This window comes from Ictidomys tridecemlineatus, chromosome 10 (genome assembly GCF_052094955.1).
Source record: "Ictidomys tridecemlineatus isolate mIctTri1 chromosome 10, mIctTri1.hap1, whole genome shotgun sequence".
NCBI classification, from domain to species: Eukaryota; Metazoa; Chordata; class Mammalia; order Rodentia; family Sciuridae; genus Ictidomys; species Ictidomys tridecemlineatus.
Genome location: NC_135486.1, coordinates 95,967,121 through 95,988,709, shown reverse-complemented (window position 1 = coordinate 95,988,709; position 21,589 = coordinate 95,967,121). Strand labels below are relative to the sequence as shown.

The following is a 21,589-nucleotide window of genomic DNA, read 5'->3' as shown; positions in this document are numbered from 1 at the left end:
GTTTGTGTGCATACATTTTTTTATATAGACATAAAATTGTGCCAAAGCAGATTATATATTAAGGTCCCACTGTAGTTCTATATATTTCAACATTTTCCATTTATCACTTTAAAGTTTAAACTTTATTTATGGTAACATTTGAAAATCATTATACAGGTATCACTAATTATAAATAATCTTTTCCCTGTTTAAGAACTACATATTTTTGTTCATCTCTATTTTCTAAGAACTAGAATAAGAGAAAGGAAAGAGTGTTGAATGAAACTCTCATGTAAAAACATAGAAAATCTCATAGAAAAACATAATAGCCTTACCAAGTTCTAACTGCAAAAAAGAATCGCTATTTGTATTTAAACTATCATTACAGGTAGCAAATAATTTGATTCTGTATTAAAATTATAACTACTCATAATTCAGCTCAACAAAATTACACAAAAAATTAAATGTCTCTCCTAATGGCAAGTGTTCTTTTTCAAAACAAAGTTCTCAAATATTTTTGCTTTCTCTATGAAAGAATGACAAGACAAGCATTAAATATGGAACAATATAATCAATCAAAACAATGTGATATTTTATTGGCATCATTGTAAAATATTCAAGCAACTCTACCAATTAGCATATTTCAAAATAAGAAGCATACCTGTTCAAATTGAAATTGGAGCATATGCTTTTATTTTCATAAGCAAGTTTTTCTGATTGTAATAATTTTCTTAGAAACTACTTTTGTAAATCACTTCCATAGTTTTATGTTAAACAGATAGCAAGCCAAGAACACTAAGTTAATTTTTCCCTCCAGTGCCGCAGCAAATCACTAATAATAAAACTTCCTGTTAATAGGAAGAAAAACAGATGTTTCTCTCTACAACTGTTCTGAAAATAAACAGAAAAATACATATTAGAATTTTAATCAGCCTGACTACAGGCCAACTTTCATGCTTGTCAAACTTTCCAGGATTCCTAAATGGCAAAAAACGTTCTGAGAAACATTTTTTATTTTTATCATTTTTTAAATTTTGGGGTTCCCCCCTTATTGTAAATTTAATAGAATATCCAAAATTTTACCAATACAGTTATGTGGTACTGTGATATATAAAATTTCCTAGCCCATCTAATTCTTCCTCCTCTTTATGAATCTATCTATTCTGTTTGCATGTATGAAAGCCCATGCCATCACATTTACTGGTGTGATGGAAAAAGCATTTGATCTCGAATTACATTATTTTTTTATTTTCAGACCTACCTCCACCCCTTACTGACACTTAACTTCCAAGGACGGGCCTTTGTTATGTCACCTGTAAAATGTACATAATAATAACTGCTTTACATCATCCTGTTTTGTGAATAGAAAATAAGATTATATTCAGAAAAGTTAGTCAAATGTGAAGTCGTGTTTGTTCACTAGAGAAGAAATAAGCTTGCACCATTTCTCTACACTTGACAAAGTAACCCAACCATCTGAAATCTGAAATCTGCCTCCTTTCCTTAAACCCAATGGAAAAGTACAAGCAGCAAAGTGCTGTGAATTGCATCTAATGCCATGATGAAGCTTCCTACTTAGGAAAAAAAAAAAAAAGTACCCAAACCACTTCCTGCCTTTCCTTCCATCTCCCCTCCTATCCTCTGTTATTGGTAATTGAGAAGTTTATTCTGTATTGGAGCTTTAACATAGGCTCCAATATGCTGCACCATGATCAATGGTTCTCAAAGCTGGGTCCAGGGTTCTCAAAGCTCTGTCCAGTGCCAACAGCTTCCGCCTCACCTGAGAACTTGTCAGAAATGCAAATTATCATCAGCCCCACCCCAGATCTGAATCTGCAACTGTGGGGGTGGGGCATAGCAATTTGTTTAAACAAGCCCTCCAGGCGATTTTGGTGCACACTAAAGTCTTAAATTCACTTGTGGATAGCACCATATGTGGCTCTACAGTTCGGATTTCCAACTATTTTTTTCATACCTCCACAGTTGACCTTCCATTCCTCTCCCTAGGCTCATCCTTCAGTCCCCTCCTGAACCGATATTTGCATTGAAATGATAGATGAGAAGAAACTCAAAAACTTTCCCCACAGCAGAACTATGTACCTGTGCCTACTTTCGCAACATCGTCAGATGCGAAAGCCAGAGCTTCTTGACCTGCCCTTCCCTCTCCACTGGGCTTCACCAGTCCCCAGGGAGAGGCGCCACCTTCAGAAACATACAAAAACCAAGTGTACCCGCTCCTCAGTCGCTCACAGGGAGACAGATCGGATCCAGGGCTTGTGTGTGTCGCGATTACCTGCACTAGCGTCATCTGTGAGCCGAGAGCCAAGAGAATCTTCTCGGTCTTGGTGGGATACGGATTGTCACGGTGCTTGTAAAGCCACTGCTTAAGGGGCCTCGCCATGTCTTGCAGGGCTTGTCGCTTGTGCCTCACCTTCCCGCCATTCTGCCGGGTCCTAGGATACGGAGAAAGAAGAAGGCTGTGCTGAGTGGAGCCATTTGGGGTCTACAGGCCAGAACCCTTTACGCAAGGACGTATTTCTGCGGCTGTAGCCCCCATCGGTGGTGAACGACCGAGGAGCTCCAGCCCGGTGCCGCAGAGCACCTTAGCTGGGTTGTGCATTACTGCTCCGCAAGCCCTGAGGTTGGGGCAAAGCAAGGGAAGAAAGCCACAGGATTTCTGGGTGGGGTATCATCTCCTCAGCGTCTCTCTTTGAAATAGTCTGCGTGTCGCAGAGGATAGTGTGGCAGTGCAGGACAAGACTCTATGTTTTACTTGAAAGGGGCGGGAGGATACCTGGAACCCAGTAGCTCAGCTGATGTTTAGGAGATCAGGATAAGTGATTTGAAGAAAACAGTTAATCAGGTTGCAGGTCTGGAAAACAGGACTAATTGTAATCCTTTCTGTGCCCGCTAGCAGCACGCCCTTGAGCAGCCCTGGCCCTAACAGCAGAGTTGGGTCAGCCGCCCACTCTCCAACGTCCTTTCAGGATGTTGCCTGGCTTCAGTCGCTTATGGTCAAGAAAAAGAGTCACCCACTGGAGAGCATGAATAAAACAAAGAATGATGGCCGCCCCAGCTCTCCGAGCTCTCATTTTCTTCTGATCCTTTGGGGGAAGGGGGAAACTTTCCAAAGAAAAGATTGTGGAAGATGATTACGGAATATTAAAATCCCCCTAAGGATCGTTTCCCAACTAATGAAGAGTGAAAAGTATGTAAAGTTCTGACTCATCAGACTCCAGGTAAAGCACATTCAAAGTGGAAGAGGCAGAACAGCCAAGAACCTGAAGTTCGGCCTCTGGCGCTGCGCTCCCCGCAAGCTCCGGGAGGTGTCGCCGCGCAGCCGCCAGCGTACTGGGTTGCTCACTTTGTAGAGCTCCTGCGCCTGCGCCTCTGCCTTCTGGGCTTCTGCCTCTTTAAACACTTTGAAATGCAATTCCATCCGAACCAACTGGTAGTAACATTTTGACGAAACTTAATCTCTATTTTACTAACCAGCAACGCCGCAGAACAAGCAGCTGATGCAATCGTTCAGGTGGAGGTGGCCAGGACTTCCGCCCCTCCCCCGGGGGGCCGCGCCAGGAACCGCCAGGACCTGGCCGGGTGGAGACTGCCCTCCACGCCCCGGCCGCGGTAGCAGATGGCCCACCCGCGAGCTCCCGGCGCCAGGCACCCCACTCACCCGGCTAAACCGAAAGCCGGTGCGGCAGGCCCCGGGCCTTTCCCTCCGGGCTCGCTGCGGGCCCCGCCGAGCTGAGCGCACTCCAGGGACGCCCTGCGGAAGCCGACCTTTCCAACACCTACTCCAAAGCCAGGCGAGCCGCGAGGCCTCCACTAGAGCCTCCAGTGACCGGAGGAAGCCTCTGAGGCTGAATTGGGAATCCCCGATTACTTAGCCCTGCCCTATTCCTATGCATCTCTCTCAGTCCCTTCTGTGCCCGCGGCACTGAGAGGGGTAGAAGCTACCCTGAGGTCCAGGTAGCTGAGGACTGGGGGCAGTTCCAACTCAGTTTTCAATACCACTCTTTGGAACTGTTCTAACGAATGGATCCCGCAAGCTTTGAGAGGCTAATTCCTTAAAACAAGGACACGCGGGCCCAGAAGGCGCCAATCTCTTGCGAACTCCGGGACCTTGACCTGCGGGTCAGTTTCCCCTTGACTACTGGGTCGTTCGCCGCCCCCCCCCACCCCGGGTTGCAGGCCGATAGTGCCCCCAGGAGCGCACGCATACCCGGTCCTTCGGTGTCTCAGGCCGAGGTTGTCCTTGAGGGGTGGGCCGTCGGGAATGCCCACCTCGGCACGGGCATGTGGACTGTCCAGGACACCGCCATAGGGCCGACCACCCCGCTCCCGCTCTGGAGCTCCTCGATCCTCAAAAAGCACCGCGCCGCTGAGCTTGTTGAAGACGATAGTGTTCATGATGCGGGTTGATAGGGACGCGTGGCGCGGCCGCAGCGCCTCGGAGCCGAGCCGCCAGGAGCTCCACAACAGGGCTCGGGTTCTAGGAGATAAAGGTGCATCACGTTACTCGCTGACAGTGCACAGATTCCTGCAGGTCCGGGCCCCTGAATTTGGCAGGGGAGACCAGCTGCAGAGTCGAGGGGTGGAGCTGCACCGCAGCTTCTGGACCAGGGAACGCCCGCCTATTCCTACCTGGCTATCCTCCTCCTCCACTCCACAAACACCACCACCATCACACAATTATGGGACAGGACCCCACCCTTCTTCTTTCTCTGGCGATGAAACTCCCACCTCCACCTCTGGGAACTTCAACAACGAATAGTTTACCCACGGAGGCACAGGAAAGTAATTCCCGAACAAGCCTACCGATCTCTGGGAGAAGTACGCTCGGAATAACGGACCAGGATAGGCTAAGGCTGCCTGTTCTTTAATCACAATATCAGATGAAAGTCACTGGGGTTGGAAGAAAAGGAAGAGTTAGGGTAATATGAACAACTGCGTTTCAAGGATCAGTTAATGAGTCACAGGCCATAATGGGATTTCAGGGGGGTCGTGTGTTCTAGATCCTGGATGGTTTGGTTGAAACCCCTGAGTCTTTCTGCTGTGGTCCCTGGGTTGCCGGTGAGAGCAGCGGAAAGTTAGAAATGGACTCTAGAGGTGAAAAGCTAAGTGGCATCAGGGACAAACATTCTCCCCACTCCCTCAGTCTTCCAATCATTCCCCCAGCCCGCTGCAGAACGCTCGGGGTTCTGGTAGGTTCAAGACACCCGTTTCTGAGTCCTCGGGGGTTACTGTAGCCAGTGTTGCGCAGGTGGGAGACCAGAGATCAGAGCCCATTTCAGAGGCTGCAAAGTATCCGAAGCTTAAACTCGAGGCAGCGTTGGCCGCCTGGGTCAGGGAAAGCCTGCAGCTCACCTCGGGAGTTGCCGCCTCCCAAGCGCAAACGTCCAGATCAAGCTTGAGCCGCAAGAGAACACCCCAATTATCGCCCTGAGGTGTGCGGACGCCTTAGCCCACCGCATCACTCCGACGCATGCCTCGGGGCAGCTCTCTTTTGCTTAGAGCTGCCTCCACTTCGTTGCCAACGCCCTCTCAATCCGCCATGCGCTGTACTAACTGCAACACTCCCCCCCACACACACACACACAACACACTCTTTACCTCACCTAGCTCCTACACTCGCCAACGCCCCCCGCCCCGCCCTCCGGCCACGGCAGCAATGACCACACGCGACCCTTAGGGCCATAGCCACAGTAATCAAACGACAGCCAACATCAGTATTCGTGAGGAAGCTGAAGTCAGACCTCTGCTGGCTGCCCTGTGTCCCCTAGGACTGAGTCCTCCCGTGCAGACAGGTACGTGCTTGGGATGTGCACACAACCTCGGCAATAAATGTCAAAGCAAATTTCCATGCCCGAAGCCCCTCTTCTACAGTCACTTTATTTTATTTTTAAACCACTGCGCTTAGTGATTTGCGTTCATTCTGCTTTATTTTGTACAAGACATCCTACCCGAGTCCCTCCATCTGTCCTTATCCCAGCCCTGTCCTCCTAGAGCAAGGGCGTGCTTTTCCCAGAGAAGCAATGGCGAGATTTGCCGTTTCGGACCCTTTACACGCAAGAATCGCAACCACAGACTCCCCGCGCTGTGTAGGACTGCAGACAGCAGGCGCGGCGGTAGGAGGTGGCAAAGGTCCCAGAGCTGGGTCCCATTGCAGTGAGTCCGGAGCGTGTGATCATCGGAGCGTGTGATCATCGGTTCTTAACTCTCCCCAGGATTCCCCGAGGGGTACCCAGCGCCTTTTCTTAACTCTTGTGTTCCACACTTACCCAATTCATTCCAAATTCTGCCAGGGAGTGATCTGCCCCGCCCAGACCAACCAATAATTTTAAAGAAAAGGATGCGCGGCCAGGTGGGCTTTCAAGCTCTTCACATACCCTCCGGCCACCCCGGGCCACCACCTGGGCGCATCCCAACCAGACTTCAGAAGAAAGTGGGGGGGGGGAGGGGGCTGGGACAGCCCAGACTCTCGAGCGCTGAAGAAAGGAGAAGCTGGAGGGTCAGAGCAAGCCTCACGTTTCGCGGTCCGGGAACACAGCGGCGCAAGGGCTGTACCTGTAGCAACCGGTCCCGCGGCGAGCGGCAGGGCGGCTGGCTTTCCCACCTCGAGGCTAGGCGCACTCCCATCCCCGCCGCATGTTCGCCGCGCGGTCTCCAGCGCGCTCACCGCCGCCACCACCGTCGTCTCGGCTTTATTTACCCAGACGGGCGCGCGCGGCCCGGGAACAGGAATACCGAGGCCTTCTCATGTTTCCTGACTGCCTGGCCCAGCCGGCGAACATCCTGCGAGCGCAGTATCCATGTTCCCGGGCGGGCGAAGAGGAAGCATCCGCGCCCGCCGGGCCGCGGGAGCTGCTGTTAACCCCTACCAGAAAAGCCGCCGCCGGAGCGCCGCTGGGTAGCCCCCGGGGCCGTGGAGTCCTCCCCAGCCCGGCGCAGCTCCCAGATCCCCTGGCCTTGCAGCGCGAAGCAAAAGGGGCTATTTCTTTCGCACTTATGCGAGAAATTGGAGAAGCCGCCGGGAGCGCTCGGCTCAGGCTCCGGGAGCTGAGAGGCTGTGGTGCAAATCCACTGTCTTAGCTGGTCGGAGTGCTGGAAATTTCACCGCCCGTGGCTAGTCGGAAGAGGCCACTGTGACGCGCCCTATATTTTCCTCTTGATTAGCTGAAGTTAGAAATCTGGTTTGCGCCTACAACGCAGGAGCGTATTGCTGGAGGTTCTTGTGTCCTGGGAGACTCTTTTCTGGTGTCACTGGATTTTTTGAAGTCCTGGCTGTCTCAGTCAGTGCCACACATACTCCCAGCGCTGAAGAGGATGGGGGAAGGCAAAGATAGGTCAAGGTCAGCCCAGGTGCCCAAGCTAGGGGTGACCCAGGTGTAAAAGAGATTGAGAGCCCAGAGTCAGCGATCTGTATGTATCAAAGAGAATGGAACTTGGAAAAATCTCGAGCTAGGACATAGTGTAAGGAGAGAGAATGTCTATCAGATTCTCTTATCGATATTTTTGCTACCCACCAAATATGAGCAACCGCGCTCTGGCTTAGGTGTAACTGTAAGCTTAGAATTTCTGGCAGCTAAGAAGATCCCTAAGAATCCGAGTAACCAAGTCCCCTGCTCTCTGGATGCCCGTCCTGCTGCTCCTGTGACCCTTTTATCTTTTTTAAGAGCGAAAGTAGATTACCCCAGATTTAAAAGACATAGCATTATTTGTCCTTTTATCTTCTAATGAAGACTGGCCTGTTCTGAGGTAGAGGCCCACCTAAGCATTTCCCTTTATTGTGTCCTAGAAGTGTTTAAAATATAAACTAAAACTGATCTTTCCAAGAACAATCACAACCTTGAATTTTCGATTTATCATCTCCCAAAATATGCGACAGGAAACCAGGCAGTGACACAATCCAAAGAAGAAAGGAGGGTAGGTTTACATTTTTGCTCACCAGAAAGATACATGTTATCATTTGATCATGTTTCCCAGTCTCCTTCCTTCTCTACTATTACACAAGTTGTTCTTGCATAGCCCACGGCTGTTCTCTACACTTGTAGAGTCAGTTCAGTACAGGCTTGAGTCTACAGACTCTGTAGAAACTAAAGACAGGGACAGCCACCGATTTTCAGCAAGTAAGTTTCACAACAGAAAGCAGGTCCAACTGACAATTCATAGGAGGAAAGCATCGCATACTCTTGGGATCTCTGTGAGTGATAATGATCGGGAGATATTATAATTAAATCAGCTGTACATGGCTCTCTGACATATTTTTTGATCAGCTTCCCCAGTCCAGGTAAATCAACAGGCATGTATGTAGCTGTTTGCAATTTCATACTATTCTACTGCTTTTTGCTGTATGTTATATAGTAAAGGCTAGTATAAGACAAATGAATTTTGTTCTTTTAGAACTTTAACAAGTGATAAAATTTACTTTGTAGATTTTGTAAATCTATAAAGTATTTACAGAATTTTAAAATGCATTTTTAGGACTTTTTAAGATATATTGACATGTAAGATTTGTTTTCATAAAGCTTAAAATAAAATATATAGCAAAAATGTTTTACAAAAAATATTTTATTTGACAAAGGAATCACACACATCTTAGTCTTGGTGAAGTCATTGAGATTAATATATATTAATATATTAATCCCTTTAAGCTGTAGTTTAATAATTAGAATCCATTCTAAAATGAAAGAATAGTGGAGAATTCATTTTAAAAATAAAACAATGTGAAGAATCCCTCTCTGATATACAAATGGGCATTTATTTGGTGATAGACTAAAATTTTATTTTTGCAAGCTTTATCCTCTATGCAAAAAGAAAGTTTCTTCTTCATCCACAATTTAAATATATTTATTAAATTATATTTCATCTTTTTCAAAATTGCATTGTACACAGCTTCTTATGCTACATTCTAATCCCAGTCTACAACATGCTGTATTTTAACCTTCAGAAGTAAAACTTCCAGTATTGATAACACTGTTATAAAATTTCAGAAAGTATATGTAGGTTTTGGAGATGTCTCAAGTAGGGGAGAAATAAAAAGAAAACTTAGACCAGAAGTTAGAAAACTTGAGTCCTAAACCTAATTCTGGCTGATTGGATGTTGGTGTAGCCTGAATTTACTTCAGTATAAAGTGAAGATGATAACTTTTCCACAAGCTTGCTTCACACTATTATTATGGTATTTTTAAAAATGTGAAAGTAATATATTGCTGTTGCTGAAGCTAGAAAGATGTTAAATAGGAACACTTGGCAGAAATTTTAATAAATTGTATTAAACTTATAAATATATATAACTTTTACTTTCTAGTAAAAAAAGAAAGGCTTCAGTTTTAGAATTTTGATATTTTTACCAAGGTACTCTGATATTTCAGAATAAATATAAGTCAAAGTGTTTAAAAATAATGAGTGCTTTTAAAATCCCTTTTCCAATTATTACTTATAGGCAAAGAATGGCTAAATGATATAAAGTAGTGAGTTTCTGCTCAAACATTGTAAAAGAGCAAATTAATTAACACACAGCAAATTTACTTCACACTTAGCCAGTCTGACCTGTAGAGCTCTATGTGTCAGCGTGCTTAAGTAGTGAAAGACACAAGAACATTGTGAGCAAACTAGTAGAATGTGGCCCCAAAGTATCTTACAAGGTATTTTTGCTTTGTTTTTAATTTAATTTTAATTGCATAATTAACACCTTATGTCAGAGAAGATCTTTTCCATAAATTAACTTTCAAGAACAGAGTACAAGTGAAAGTCCCTGTAGGCCTCCTCCAACCAATCACATTCTGCCTTGGAACCACCAAGGAATAGCCATTGTCCATTTGATGTGCATCCCTGTGACCCTTTTCTATATTTTTGCATACATAAACAAAAATATCTCTCTCTATATAGTTTTGTTTTGTGAGGTTTTTTAAATAAATGAGACCATAGTGTAGTTAAGTTACATACTCTTACACACAGTATTAAATGCTAGCTTTTTCAATGATTTATTTCATAGAAATCTTTCCTATTAGTGCTTTTAACCATAATCTTTAAACAATTACATAATGATCCATTATCCTATGAATATTTCTGTCTTTCCAATTTCCATTATTATGAACTCATAAACAAATTTGTATAGGTTGCTTCTATACATGCTTAAACATTCCTATATAGGGATAGCTACATGAAAGTAGAACATCTAGATTGAAAGAAACATGGTTTTAAATTTTGATAGATGCTTCCAATTTTCCCTCCAATCTATACTCCCAGTGATATATATGAGTCTCCATTTCTTCATGTGCTAAATAGCATTGCATAGGTTCAGTCTTTATTAAGTTTATCTAGATATGTAAAGAGCGAAATAATGTCTCATTCAAGAACCTTTTCCTTTTTAAGATATTTGTATTTATTAATTGAATTGCCTTTGCCTGTATTCTTATTTGATGCTTTATCAGTTTAAAAATCTCATTAGTAAACCATTTTTTCCATGATATATATTCTTTATATAGTGTAATATGTTACCTGTTCTGTGTCCTACCTTTTACCTATTTTGTCTTTGTCTTCCAGAAGGTTTAAACATAAATATAAGTCAGTAGTTCAGTCTTTTCTTTTCTGAGTTTCTGGTTCTGTGCTTTGTTTAAGAAGACTTTTTCTATATTTTCTTCTAATACTTTTAGAAAATATTTTCAATTGGCTCTTTAATCCTTCTAGAATTTATTTACACATGTTGTGAGGTAGATATGTAACTTGAATTTTTAAATTTTCCAATTGAATAGCTGATTATTCCTATGGAATTTATTAAATAATTTATCCCAACTGATTTGAAATAACTTTTCTCATGTATGTGGTAAATTCCTTTTCATATATAAGTTGACCTAACATGATTTTGGGAAATGTTTCCAAATGCCCAATATACTCTAATCAATTTAATCTTCAATTCTTAAAGAACACCTTGCACTCCAAAGACTTTCAACAATCTACTGTTTCTAATATCAGAACACGTCAATACTGACATATTAATGTGCATTGCCTGCTATGGTTCCAGTTTAGATGGTTGATTCAATAATAGACTAGAATGAAGTTGTCCTTTATCAACTCAGAAACAGGAAAATAGTTCCTGGCAGCCACATTTTTCAGATGTAGTGTGCCTACACATAGCTTTTCAAACACATCATAAACTAACACGAGCAATTGGGTATTGCTTATAAAAATGATGAATAAACTGTATCTCTTTCCTTGATTAATTTTTAATGCAATGTAAACTAATTTTTCTGCCACAAAACAGCTTGTCAAGATAAGAGCCCTTGATAATGATTATATAAAAATCAAATTCACCCTGAACTTTTAAAACTCAAGTTTTAAAAGTTTCTAATTGTTTTTGTCATTGCAATTTTAAAAATTAGTTATATGTAACTATAGAAAATTCAAATAATAAGCAATCAGTAGAACTGAGATTCAAGTAGGCTTCTTGTTCTACTTCATAGGGCTCAAAATAATATTCTCTTTGCCTTGATACTAAACTATCTTAAGTAACCACCAACAATTACTAAATGTATTATATTATACACATAAAAATACACTATCCATTGGGATTTCAGAGAACATGTCATCCTTAAGAGGCATGTTTAAAAACTAAAATTATTTTTGAAAGAATATTCCAATTTGAAATCCAATTTGCCTTTATGTCAAGAAGTGTCCGTTTTTCCAGGTGTAGTGGCATGCACCTGTTGTCCCAGTTACCCAGGAGGCTGATGAGGGAGAATTGCTTGAAACCCATGAGTAGGAGACTAATCTGGCAACATAATGAGGCCCTGTTTCAGGAAAAACAAACAAACAAGTCCAGTGGCCACTGTAATATAGTGAAGAGTTTTGATCATTGGGTAGTAGGACTCTTTATGAGAAACCTCATGAGTAATCAGATTTTAAAGATTTGATTTCTATATGTACTTCAAGCTGTGTGAAACTTTCAATTGATTGTTTCCCCGATCTATCCAACCTTTTATTTGATCATTTCATTGTTATCTATGTGTAGGATATCTGAAAATATGGTCAAACAAAAATTTGAGCAGAATTGATATGTGCAACTTCTAGTAACATGATTACAAGGAGATTGCTTGCCCTCCCTTTTAATGCTTCCCTGTTTCCCAGGATTGAAGCAAAGATGTGACAGTGCCTTCATTGGCCCAGGCTACCATAACAGAATACCATACTCTAGAGTGCTTAAAGAATAGAAATTTATTTTTTCACAGCTCTGGAGGCTCAAAGTCTAAGGCCAAGGTGATTTCTGGTGCATCTTCTCCTCCTGGCTTGAATAATACCTTCTCATGGCTTTTCCTCTTGTGCCCATGTGTGTGTGTGTTAGTGGGGATGGGCGGGACATCAGATCTCTTCCTCTTCTTATATAAACACCAATCCTATCAGATTAAGTCCCCACCCTTGTGGCTTCATTTAACTTAATTACCTCATTAAAGACTCTGTTTACAAAATCACTTCAATCTGGGGTTAAGCCTTCAAAATATGAATTTCTAGAGGATAAAATTTAGTTCATAAGAATCAGTGACCACAGTCAGCTAAGCAGATAAGAATGTAAAGAACAGCAGGGTTGGATACAGAAAGAACTAGGAACCTCAAATGGACCACATGGGTGAGAGCTCTCGGGCCAATCTAAACCTAGATCAGAATATCATAAAGGACCAGGTAATAAATGCCTTAATGATTTGGGACCATATAGTCTTTGTTGCAATCATTCAACTCTGCTCTTGGAGTACAAAAGTAGCCATTGACGGTATGTGACTATGAATGAGTCAATGAAAGAGCGTGGCTGTGTCCCAATAAAACTTAATTTAAAGGGCACCAAATTTTATGTAATCCTCATGTGCCATAATAATATTATTCTTCTTTTGATTTTTTTTCCCAACCATTTGAAGATGTTCAGGAACCAGAACAGACAGTAGGGTAGATTTTGCCAAGGAACCAGAACAGACAGTAGGGTAGATTTTGCCAAAAGAGGGTAGTGTTCCCGGATTCTTACCTAGACCCCTCAGCTCTGGGGGTGAACATCCCTTATTTTAGTCAGTGTATTTGGGGGTTTTCTTGTTAAAGGAATTTAGCCTGTGTTCTAAGTGATACACACCTATACCGAGATGACCTCAAGGTCACAGGTGAGTGTAACAGACGAGCTATTTAGATGACCAGAGGCTGCCATAACCAGGCGGAACTGGAAAAAAGAAGGAATGAGAAAGTGCTTTCTCCTCTCCCCTCCTGGGACTCTGTTGCATGTGTTTAGAGAATCAGTCTAATTATTTTTACATTGTTTTACTTTGTGTTCTTTTTTTTTTCTTAACCACCCTTCTTTCTTCACTCACTCACGCCTTTTCTTCTTCCTTTCCTCATCTTCTTTTCTTTCTTCTTCCTTTCTTACCTCTCTCTTTCCTTCCTTCTTATTGACCTACCTTTAGGTGCAGTATTGGTGTTTGACTTTTTAATGCTTGTGTTTTTTGTTATCATGGATAATGGAGAATCGTTTTCAAGAATTACTGTTTTCTGGTTTATTCTCCTTCCTCTGCCCTACTCCCCAAAATACTCACAAGAGTTGAGCTATTTTTTTCACTGTTTTCTTTTTAATAATCAACAATAAATATTTATGGGGCACCTGCCTACAAAATTCTGTGCCAAGAACTGCATCAAATTTGATTTAAAAGACATGATCCTTGCCTAACTTACAAACCTGTTAAGAAAGTACAGGAAAACAAATGCACCTCATCTAAAAAGTTTTAGGGTATCTGATATAAAGATTGCTTGAATCCAGTAAATCTATAAATCATCTGTGGAAATGCATGAGGGAGCTTGAAGACGATAGCATAACCATTTTATGTGTCTGCTAAAAGTTTTGTTACCATATTACCAACATCCTTCCCGAAAACATGCAAAGGGAGAGCATTATTTCAGAAATTTGAGCCTGATTGAAAAACAGTATTTTCACCTCTTACATCAGGCTTCTTCAAGTTTTATGCCAAAAATCTCTGGGTTTCAAGAGAGATTTTTAGGGCTTCCGTTGAGAAAAAAAAACAACACACAAACATATATGGTAACAGAAAAATGCACTTAGTTTAGCTCCTGATCTTCTTTCCTCCTTCCCTGGTTTATGCCTCATTCTAACCTGCCTCCTGACCCCCACTTTTACATTCCTATTTTGAAGAAGTGTAGAAGGGAGAGGGTATTGGAGAAGAGGTAATGGTGTACATAAACTTGTCATGTGTAGCAGTAAAGCAAATCTTGGGACTTATGTAGAGAAGCCACCATTAGACCCCAGCATGAGGAGACTTGTTCTTGTCCAAGCATCTAGGCTACAGAACTGTAGTACAGGCAGCAGGTGCAATGGGACCAGCCAGTCTATATACATAGACTGAGGTGGATTCTAAGTCATCAGCCATCTTTTGTTTTTGATTTTCATTAATCTTTGTTAAGTGTTCTTTGATCTTGTAGTTTACCACAAATACTGTTTAGAAATGAGTTTGGGCTAGGAGAAGGGGAAAAGGTATTGCTGTGTAATTGAAATGGCCTGAAGTCTGAGATAAACAGTCTTGCAGTGTCCAACCATCACAATTTCTTCTTGGATTTGCAGATGTAATCACCTATATATGAAATATTTCCTGATACTGCTTTTCCATACTTTTTATTTTTTCTTCTTGTACCAGGGATTTATTTTTTCTTCTTGTACCTTAGAGGACTTCACCACTGTGATACATCCCCTACCCTTACATTTTTTGAGACAGGGTCTCACTAATTTGCTGAAGATCTTGCTAAGTTGTTGAGGCTGACCTTGAACTTGCAAATCTCTTGCCTTAACCTTCCAAGCTGCTGGGATTACAGGCTTGTACCATCACACTCAGCTTATTTTTACACACACTGCACTTTTATGTCCATGCACTTTTGCTGTCATGTAACTCCCCTATTTCTTACAGCCACCTTTTGGGGTAAGAACCCATTATTACCCATCTTCTAGAAAAGAGACACTTAGGCATCCAATTGCTTAAAGATGGGAACTGGTGGAGATGGAATTTGAACCAAGTCAGGCAAGAACCAGAGCTTATGTGCTGAATCATCTAACCATGCCATTTATTTAAAGGCACATAAGAAAAACAGAGATAAAGAACTTTAAATCCTTGACTGGATAATACTTGGCATAGCTGAATACATGGTTGCAAGCCTTTTGGCTCTGACTGACAGCAGGAAATTCAATACTAATGTGTTGATTTTTCATGCTGTATGTGACATTTTTTCTTGGTTGGGGAGCAGGTAGAATCTATGTCAATATGAATAGAATGAGTTTGCACAACTCCAATATCATGGTGAAAAGCCTGTACTTCATATTAATCTCAAAGTGTGAACTCAAGCTTAAAGCTAACTGCTGCATGTTCTGAGGGTTCTTTAAATCTGGAGAACATCCTTTCCACTGGACAATAAAAAACAACTTGTTGTGGAAGAACCCAAGCAATCCTGAAGTGCTGTTTTCTTATGGGAGTAGACACAGCATGATTGTAAGTGGCTTATCTCAAGTAGAGAAAAAACCGACTGGTAGCTTTGGTAGCTTTGATGCAAAAGCCTAAGGAGACACCAGCAGCTCCTACAACTTCAAGATCCTCATCCTGTTGTTTTGTCTGTTTTGTTTTGTTTTGTCTTGTTTTCATTATTATAGTTGTCAGGCCTGCTGCTAGCGTTTGTGGGCCCAAGGCAAGAGTACAAATGAACGCCCACATACCATATGTCTAAATATTTAAAAGTCACAAATAAAGCTAAAACTATGTCCCATCCTTCTACAAATATACCATCATGCTGAAAAATCAAAGACCATGTGGAAGTTAGGGTTTTTGTTGGAAAAAATATCAAAGACAAATAAATTTGTTATTGCAAATATCTGGATATTTTGTTGTTGGGTTCACAATGTTCAGATGAATAATAAAATGAAAGAGATATAATTCATAATTTATTATGTATTTTTTCCATTAAATTTATTTTTCTTATCTCCCTTTCAATAAAACTCACTAATGGGGTTATTATAATCAATATTTCCTCATATTTTGTGTTCTGAAAGGTAACAAATAAGGTGCTTCTAAAAGTATCCAGAATTCGAATACTTTTTCATCAAACATGTAGATTAAATATGACAATATTTTAATTGCACTTTTCTCATGTGTTATTTATGAAATGCTTCTATTTTAAAATATGCAAATTATGCATAAAATTAAAATAGGAAAGAAAATTGCTAACAATTTTAAAGCTGAAATTTTCTTGAAGTTTTGAGAAAATTAATTTAGAATTTAAAAATTTATACAAACACAATTATCTGTATTGCTAGTATTGAATGTATAGGTGGATTTAATATAAAGTATTGATATTAGATTTCATGAATGATTTGTCTAGGTTTACACATTTACCAATTTAGGTGTAATGTTTAATATTTCAAAATGTTTCTTTGCTGTCAGTTGCAACAAAGTTGCAAAACTTTCATACATACCTACAAAATCCTATATTTGAAAAGCAAGAAAATCATGCCCAGAACTAGTAGGGAAAAACATTACATGAGGCAAGACTGCTGTGTCATGCTCTCTACCAAGAGAGGTCTGCTGACTAGATGGATTCGCTTTTTCCCTGCTCTTAGAAAGAGCATTCCCCAAGCCCTTACATTTACATGTGATCACCTTTGACTTTGAGGACAGAAAACAAATGAGGATGCATAGCTGCTTTTCTGTGAGATCTGAATGGTGTTAGTCACAAGAGCAGATGTTTGGGTTTAAAGTTGCACTGTGTCCTGCTGAGCACTAAATCCCAAAGGACAGAGGCACTTGTGTGTTCTTTAATATACTTATGTGTGGCCTGCAGGTCTATGTGTGATGTAGGCTTTTTAAAGGACAAAGTTAAGGCAGCAGCCCTTTGGGTTGTTGGGAATTCTTATTTATTTTTAAAATTCTATTAAAGTTGTTTCTCTGGTGGATCCAAATAAAATTGAAGGCTTCAGCCTTTTGATCAGTTTATCCTCTGATGATCCCATAATGATTAACATACATCACAATCCCTGCAATGACAAAGGTAGAGTTTCTATGGAGTCTTGCCAGGGCACTATATAACCTTAAAAGTGGCAAATATCACAAAATCATCCTTTAGGAAATAGTGCCTTCACCTGAGGTTCAGAGGTTTATACATACACTTCAACATACTGGGGTTTGCAAAAATCTTTTCCTCAACAATCCAAACAAGGAGTTGGCCAAGTATGGGCGTTGCAGATGGCATATGGCTCCCACTTAAATCGCTTTTGTAGCATTTTGTCTCCTTCAATACCATGCTTTTCCTCATGTAGCCCACGAACCACCTTAAGCAGGAGGTATTCCTTAGAAATACAGGTTCCAAGTCCTATGTTGCCATGTCCAAAGTCAGGTTTTTGGGCTTCAGGCCTGTTTTTGATGCTGATGTGGGTGCTTTTTAAGTCAGACTTTGAGGAAAATTGCTACAGAGAAATGATCTTCAACTTCTTTGCATACTTTTAGTGAAAATAAAGCAACCAGTTCTAATATACATACAGTAATTTGCAAATGGTATAGATATACTGTTGTGCTAATGGATCATTTAAATTATGAAACAGGCAAAAATAGTTTTCTAAAAACCAAAAATGGAATACACAATATTTTAAATGTCTCAACCTATTCATTAATTAAAATTTTAGTGTATTCATTAATACAAAAGTATTTTTTTTGCTCCCACAAAAATATTGTCAATGAATATTGATTTTTATATTGTAAACCAGGCTATTTTTTATTGATATCAATGTTATCTGAATTGCTTCACATCTTTTTTTTGTAATCGTGGTTTAACAATTATTTAATTATTGGGACCCAAGTTCAGTTTATAGAGATTTTTCTATAATGCTGTTGCCTCTTATTTATCTACAATAGGTTTTTGTTTTGTGGTCAATATGAGGCTTACATAAAACATTTCATACTTATAACAGGCCAACAGATAAGCTGATAATACCTTCAATCACACAAAATATTACACTTTTACACCTCACAATTTTTATCTTATGTTGGGTATCCCTTAACAAGTTATTATAGTTATTATTATTTTTAATATTTATCTTTTAACCTTTGTAATGGAGATATAAATGATTTACAGACCACCATGACAGCATTAGAGAATTCTGAATTTGACTATGTACTTAAATTTGCTGGTGAGTTTTATACTCTCATGTTCTTTTGTTTGTTTTGTTTTGTGGCAGTGAGAATTGAACCCATCCACTCCCACATGCTAGATAAGCACTGAGATGCATCCTCAGCTCTTTCTATTTTTTTTAATTTTGTAGCAGGGTCTCCCTAAATTGCTCAGACTGGCCTTGAATTTGCAACCCTGCTTCATCCTCTAGAGTAGCTGGGATTACAGGTATGCACCATGACACTGAGTTATGTTAATGGTTTCATTTTACTAATTAGCATCCTTTATTTCACAATGCTATAATCCCTATAAGAATTATATTTAGACAAGACGCAGATGTATATAGAAAGTGAATTCTTGACTGTACTTACCACTACTCTTTTCAGTCCCATCCACATATTATGCAAAGAGTATGGTTGAAATTATGCTTTTAAGCCTTTCTTGATATCAATCAGTTCTTATAAATTTGTGAGCAAGTGTTACATTTTTATTTTCAAAAAAAGGGGCTTTAAGACGTCCCTGAGACCCTGAGAGACTTTAAAATAGATTTGAAAATTATGTTTCCAAGTTTTTTAAGTGCAATAAGAGTTTCAATAGCTGGTGCAAGTTATTTTCAGAGACAAAAATCTCACAATGATGGATACATTTATAAGTCATACGTGTCTTTTGGAGAGCAGTCATTATTTCAATTATTGTTAAATGGCATCTTTACCTGAAGGGGGCAGATGAAGAGTGTTTTATATGGTTTTTGGTTTTGTTTTGTTTTCCAATAACTATAAAGTACATTTTCAATGAAAGTCAGACATCCACAAGAAGATGAACAAATTATTGTAGCTTAAAGTTGAAGCTTAGGAGATATAAAGAAAATTTTAAGATAGTTTAAAAATGGGTTTAAAAGTCTAGGTAGTAGGAGGCCTGTATCCTATGCTTTGGTTTTTATCCTATAAAAATGAATCAATCATAGATGCCGATCATAAACATCAGGGATTCATGGTGGGTAGGGCAAGGGGTCTGCTGGATGATTTTCAGCCCTAAGTGAGTATATAGATAATGGTTTGCTTCTCCATGAGAGAATAATCACAGTGATATCAACTGACATTTATAGTGCTCTTAGGTGCCAGACACTATTCTAGGGCTTTTAGGTGTATCACTTCATTTTAAACTCACAGGAATGTCTGAAGCACACAGTCTGCTTGTCATCTTTTTATAGATGAGAATCTGAGCTCAAGTTCTTACAGCTAAGTAAAGAAGTCAGGAATCCACAGTGTTCCTTTGAGAATGATGACTTCAGTGCAGACAAAGGAAGTCAGGCACTGCTTTTGCCTCAACTCCAGCTTCCTACTGAGAGGGGGGAAGGTGCTCCAGGGCACCTGGTGTTGACTGCTTCGTGCCTAGGAAGCAGACCCCCCTCTGGCTGAAACCCTCCTCTGTAGTCTTGCATCAGCAAATAGATCAGAGGTTGGACTAGCTGAAGCCATCAGCTGATCTCGTGGAACAGTGATTTCCTGAAGTCCATAGACTTCTCAGCAGGAATTCTGACCTGTTTTAATATCATTTCCTTCAGGAATCATTTCTTTGAATTTGGCTGACATTTAGAGATGTAATGTTAGTGGCAGGGCATTCTCTTGGACTGTTACAAATATTACTTTGTGTCTTCTAGGGGGGTTTCACCAGAATGAGTCCCACACAGAGGCATCCGTCTATGCCAGACTTTGTGCTAGATCATTTAGACACAAAGTGGTTTCGAAGTTCTCTTCATTTGCTTTCAGATGATTAATGTTTAGAGAGAAACAGGTAAATGTGTAGGTAAGTAATTTCAATGTGTTGAGATCACTTACAGGAACAAGAATGGCTGTGCACAGATGTGGGAAGACAAAAAAGTCTCCCAACAGGAATGATTTGGAGATAGCAGGTGCAGGAGGGTAGGGTGGAAAGAAGCCTTTGGAAGGCTTCATGCACTGATTTATCATACTACTTAAAAATGGATATCAAGTGCTTTCTCTCTCTCTCTCTCTCTCTCTCTCTCTCTCTCTCTCTCTCTCTCCACCTCTCTTTCCAAATCTTCCCTTTCGTTTCCTTTCTTCTTGCTTTTCTTTAAAAATTTATTTTCTTATCCTCAGAAGATGCATTATTTATGATAAACAAGAGAAAGATGAAATCTTCACAGAAATTTAAAATCTTTTCCCAGGACTAAAAGTTCTCAGTTAAAGTCATCAAGAATTTTATTGCCACAATCAGCTCTAGGTACCAGAGTGGTCTAAAAATTTTAATGGCATTGTACCATATAGCACTTCCATTCTCAGTTCACAAATCTTTTAGTTTTTTTTTTTTCTTTTTCATGGTACCAGGAATTGAACTCAGGGGCACTTGACCACTGAGCCACATCCCCAGTCCTATTTTGTATTTTATTCATAGGCAGGGAGTCACTGAGTTGCTTAGCATCTCGTTGTTGCTGAGGCTGGCTTTGAACTCACCAAACTCTTGTCTCAGCCTCCCCAACCACTGGGATTACAGGTGCGTACCTGGACGAATCTTATAGTTTCCTAATAAAGACATACATGTTGTTGTTACAAAAAGCCATATATGTACAGTGAAAAAGTTACAAAGTAAGAGAAACAGAAAATAAGAAAATAAAAGCACTATATTCCTACCACCCAAAGATTATCTCTGTTAATACCATTTTGTCTTCTTTCAGATATTTTACATATTTTTTTATTAAAATGAGATACTACTTTCCAAGTTATTTTCTCACCTGCTTTAATTTCTCGCCTGCTAATTTAGTGATCTTTACAAGTCAAGAATTTTAATCTTATCCATATTCAAAATCCTCAGTTATTTCCTGTGTATCCTTCAGGGTAAGTCTGTCCAAACTACAGTCAAACCCAGGGCTACATATAGAATGTAGCTGTCATGTCTCTCAGTTATTTTCTAATCTAGCATCATTCTTGTTTTCTTGTGCTTTTCCACATGGATTTGTTGGATGGACAGGATTGATGACCCCACAGAAGGATTCACCTTCTTAAATCTGTCTCAGTGCCTCCTGCTGCTGTCATTTCACTTCTTCCCATCTCTAGTTTTTATATACTAAAAGTTAGATCTAAAAGTTTGCTGGATTTGTATTAGATATTTTGATAAAATATGTCACAGCTAATGGTTCACATTTTATTGTTTGTCACAGCAAGAGACAAGATATTTGAGGATTCTGCTGTACATGGAACTGACACACTAGATTAAGATGATGAAACTCTGATTCTTCCATAGTACATTAACATTCTTCTGTGACAAGAAAGGGATCTTTGGTTTTCCCCGGCACTCTGAATGTCTGATCCCTCATTATTTGTTGTGCACTTACTGCTTTTAACACTACTTGATAATTTTTGCCAAGGCCAATAAATTCATTAGGCATTGATGATGATTA

At 40.4% G+C, this 21,589-nt stretch overlaps 1 protein-coding gene across 4 annotated transcripts in view; it reads right to left on the bottom strand.

Moving 5' to 3' along the window:
• Mkx (mohawk homeobox) overlaps positions 1 to 7,204 on the bottom strand; it is a 64,306-nt gene extending 57,102 nt beyond the window's left edge. Inside the window, exons 1-3 of one of the 4 annotated variants that reach the window (XM_078023478.1) lie at positions 6,553 to 7,204; positions 4,208 to 4,477; positions 2,273 to 2,432 (exon numbers count right to left, since the gene is read on the bottom strand). In XM_078023478.1, coding sequence (XP_077879604.1) covers positions 2,273 to 2,432; positions 4,208 to 4,395 — 348 coding nt within the window. In that variant the 5' untranslated portion in view covers positions 4,396 to 4,477; positions 6,553 to 7,204. Of the gene's footprint in view, positions 1 to 2,272; positions 2,433 to 4,207; positions 4,618 to 6,552 lie in introns of those variants that run through there. The other 3 variants (XM_078023477.1, XM_005334283.4, XM_078023476.1) reach the window with 3 other exon arrangements.
• Between the last annotated feature and the right edge of the window lie 14,385 nt (positions 7,205 to 21,589).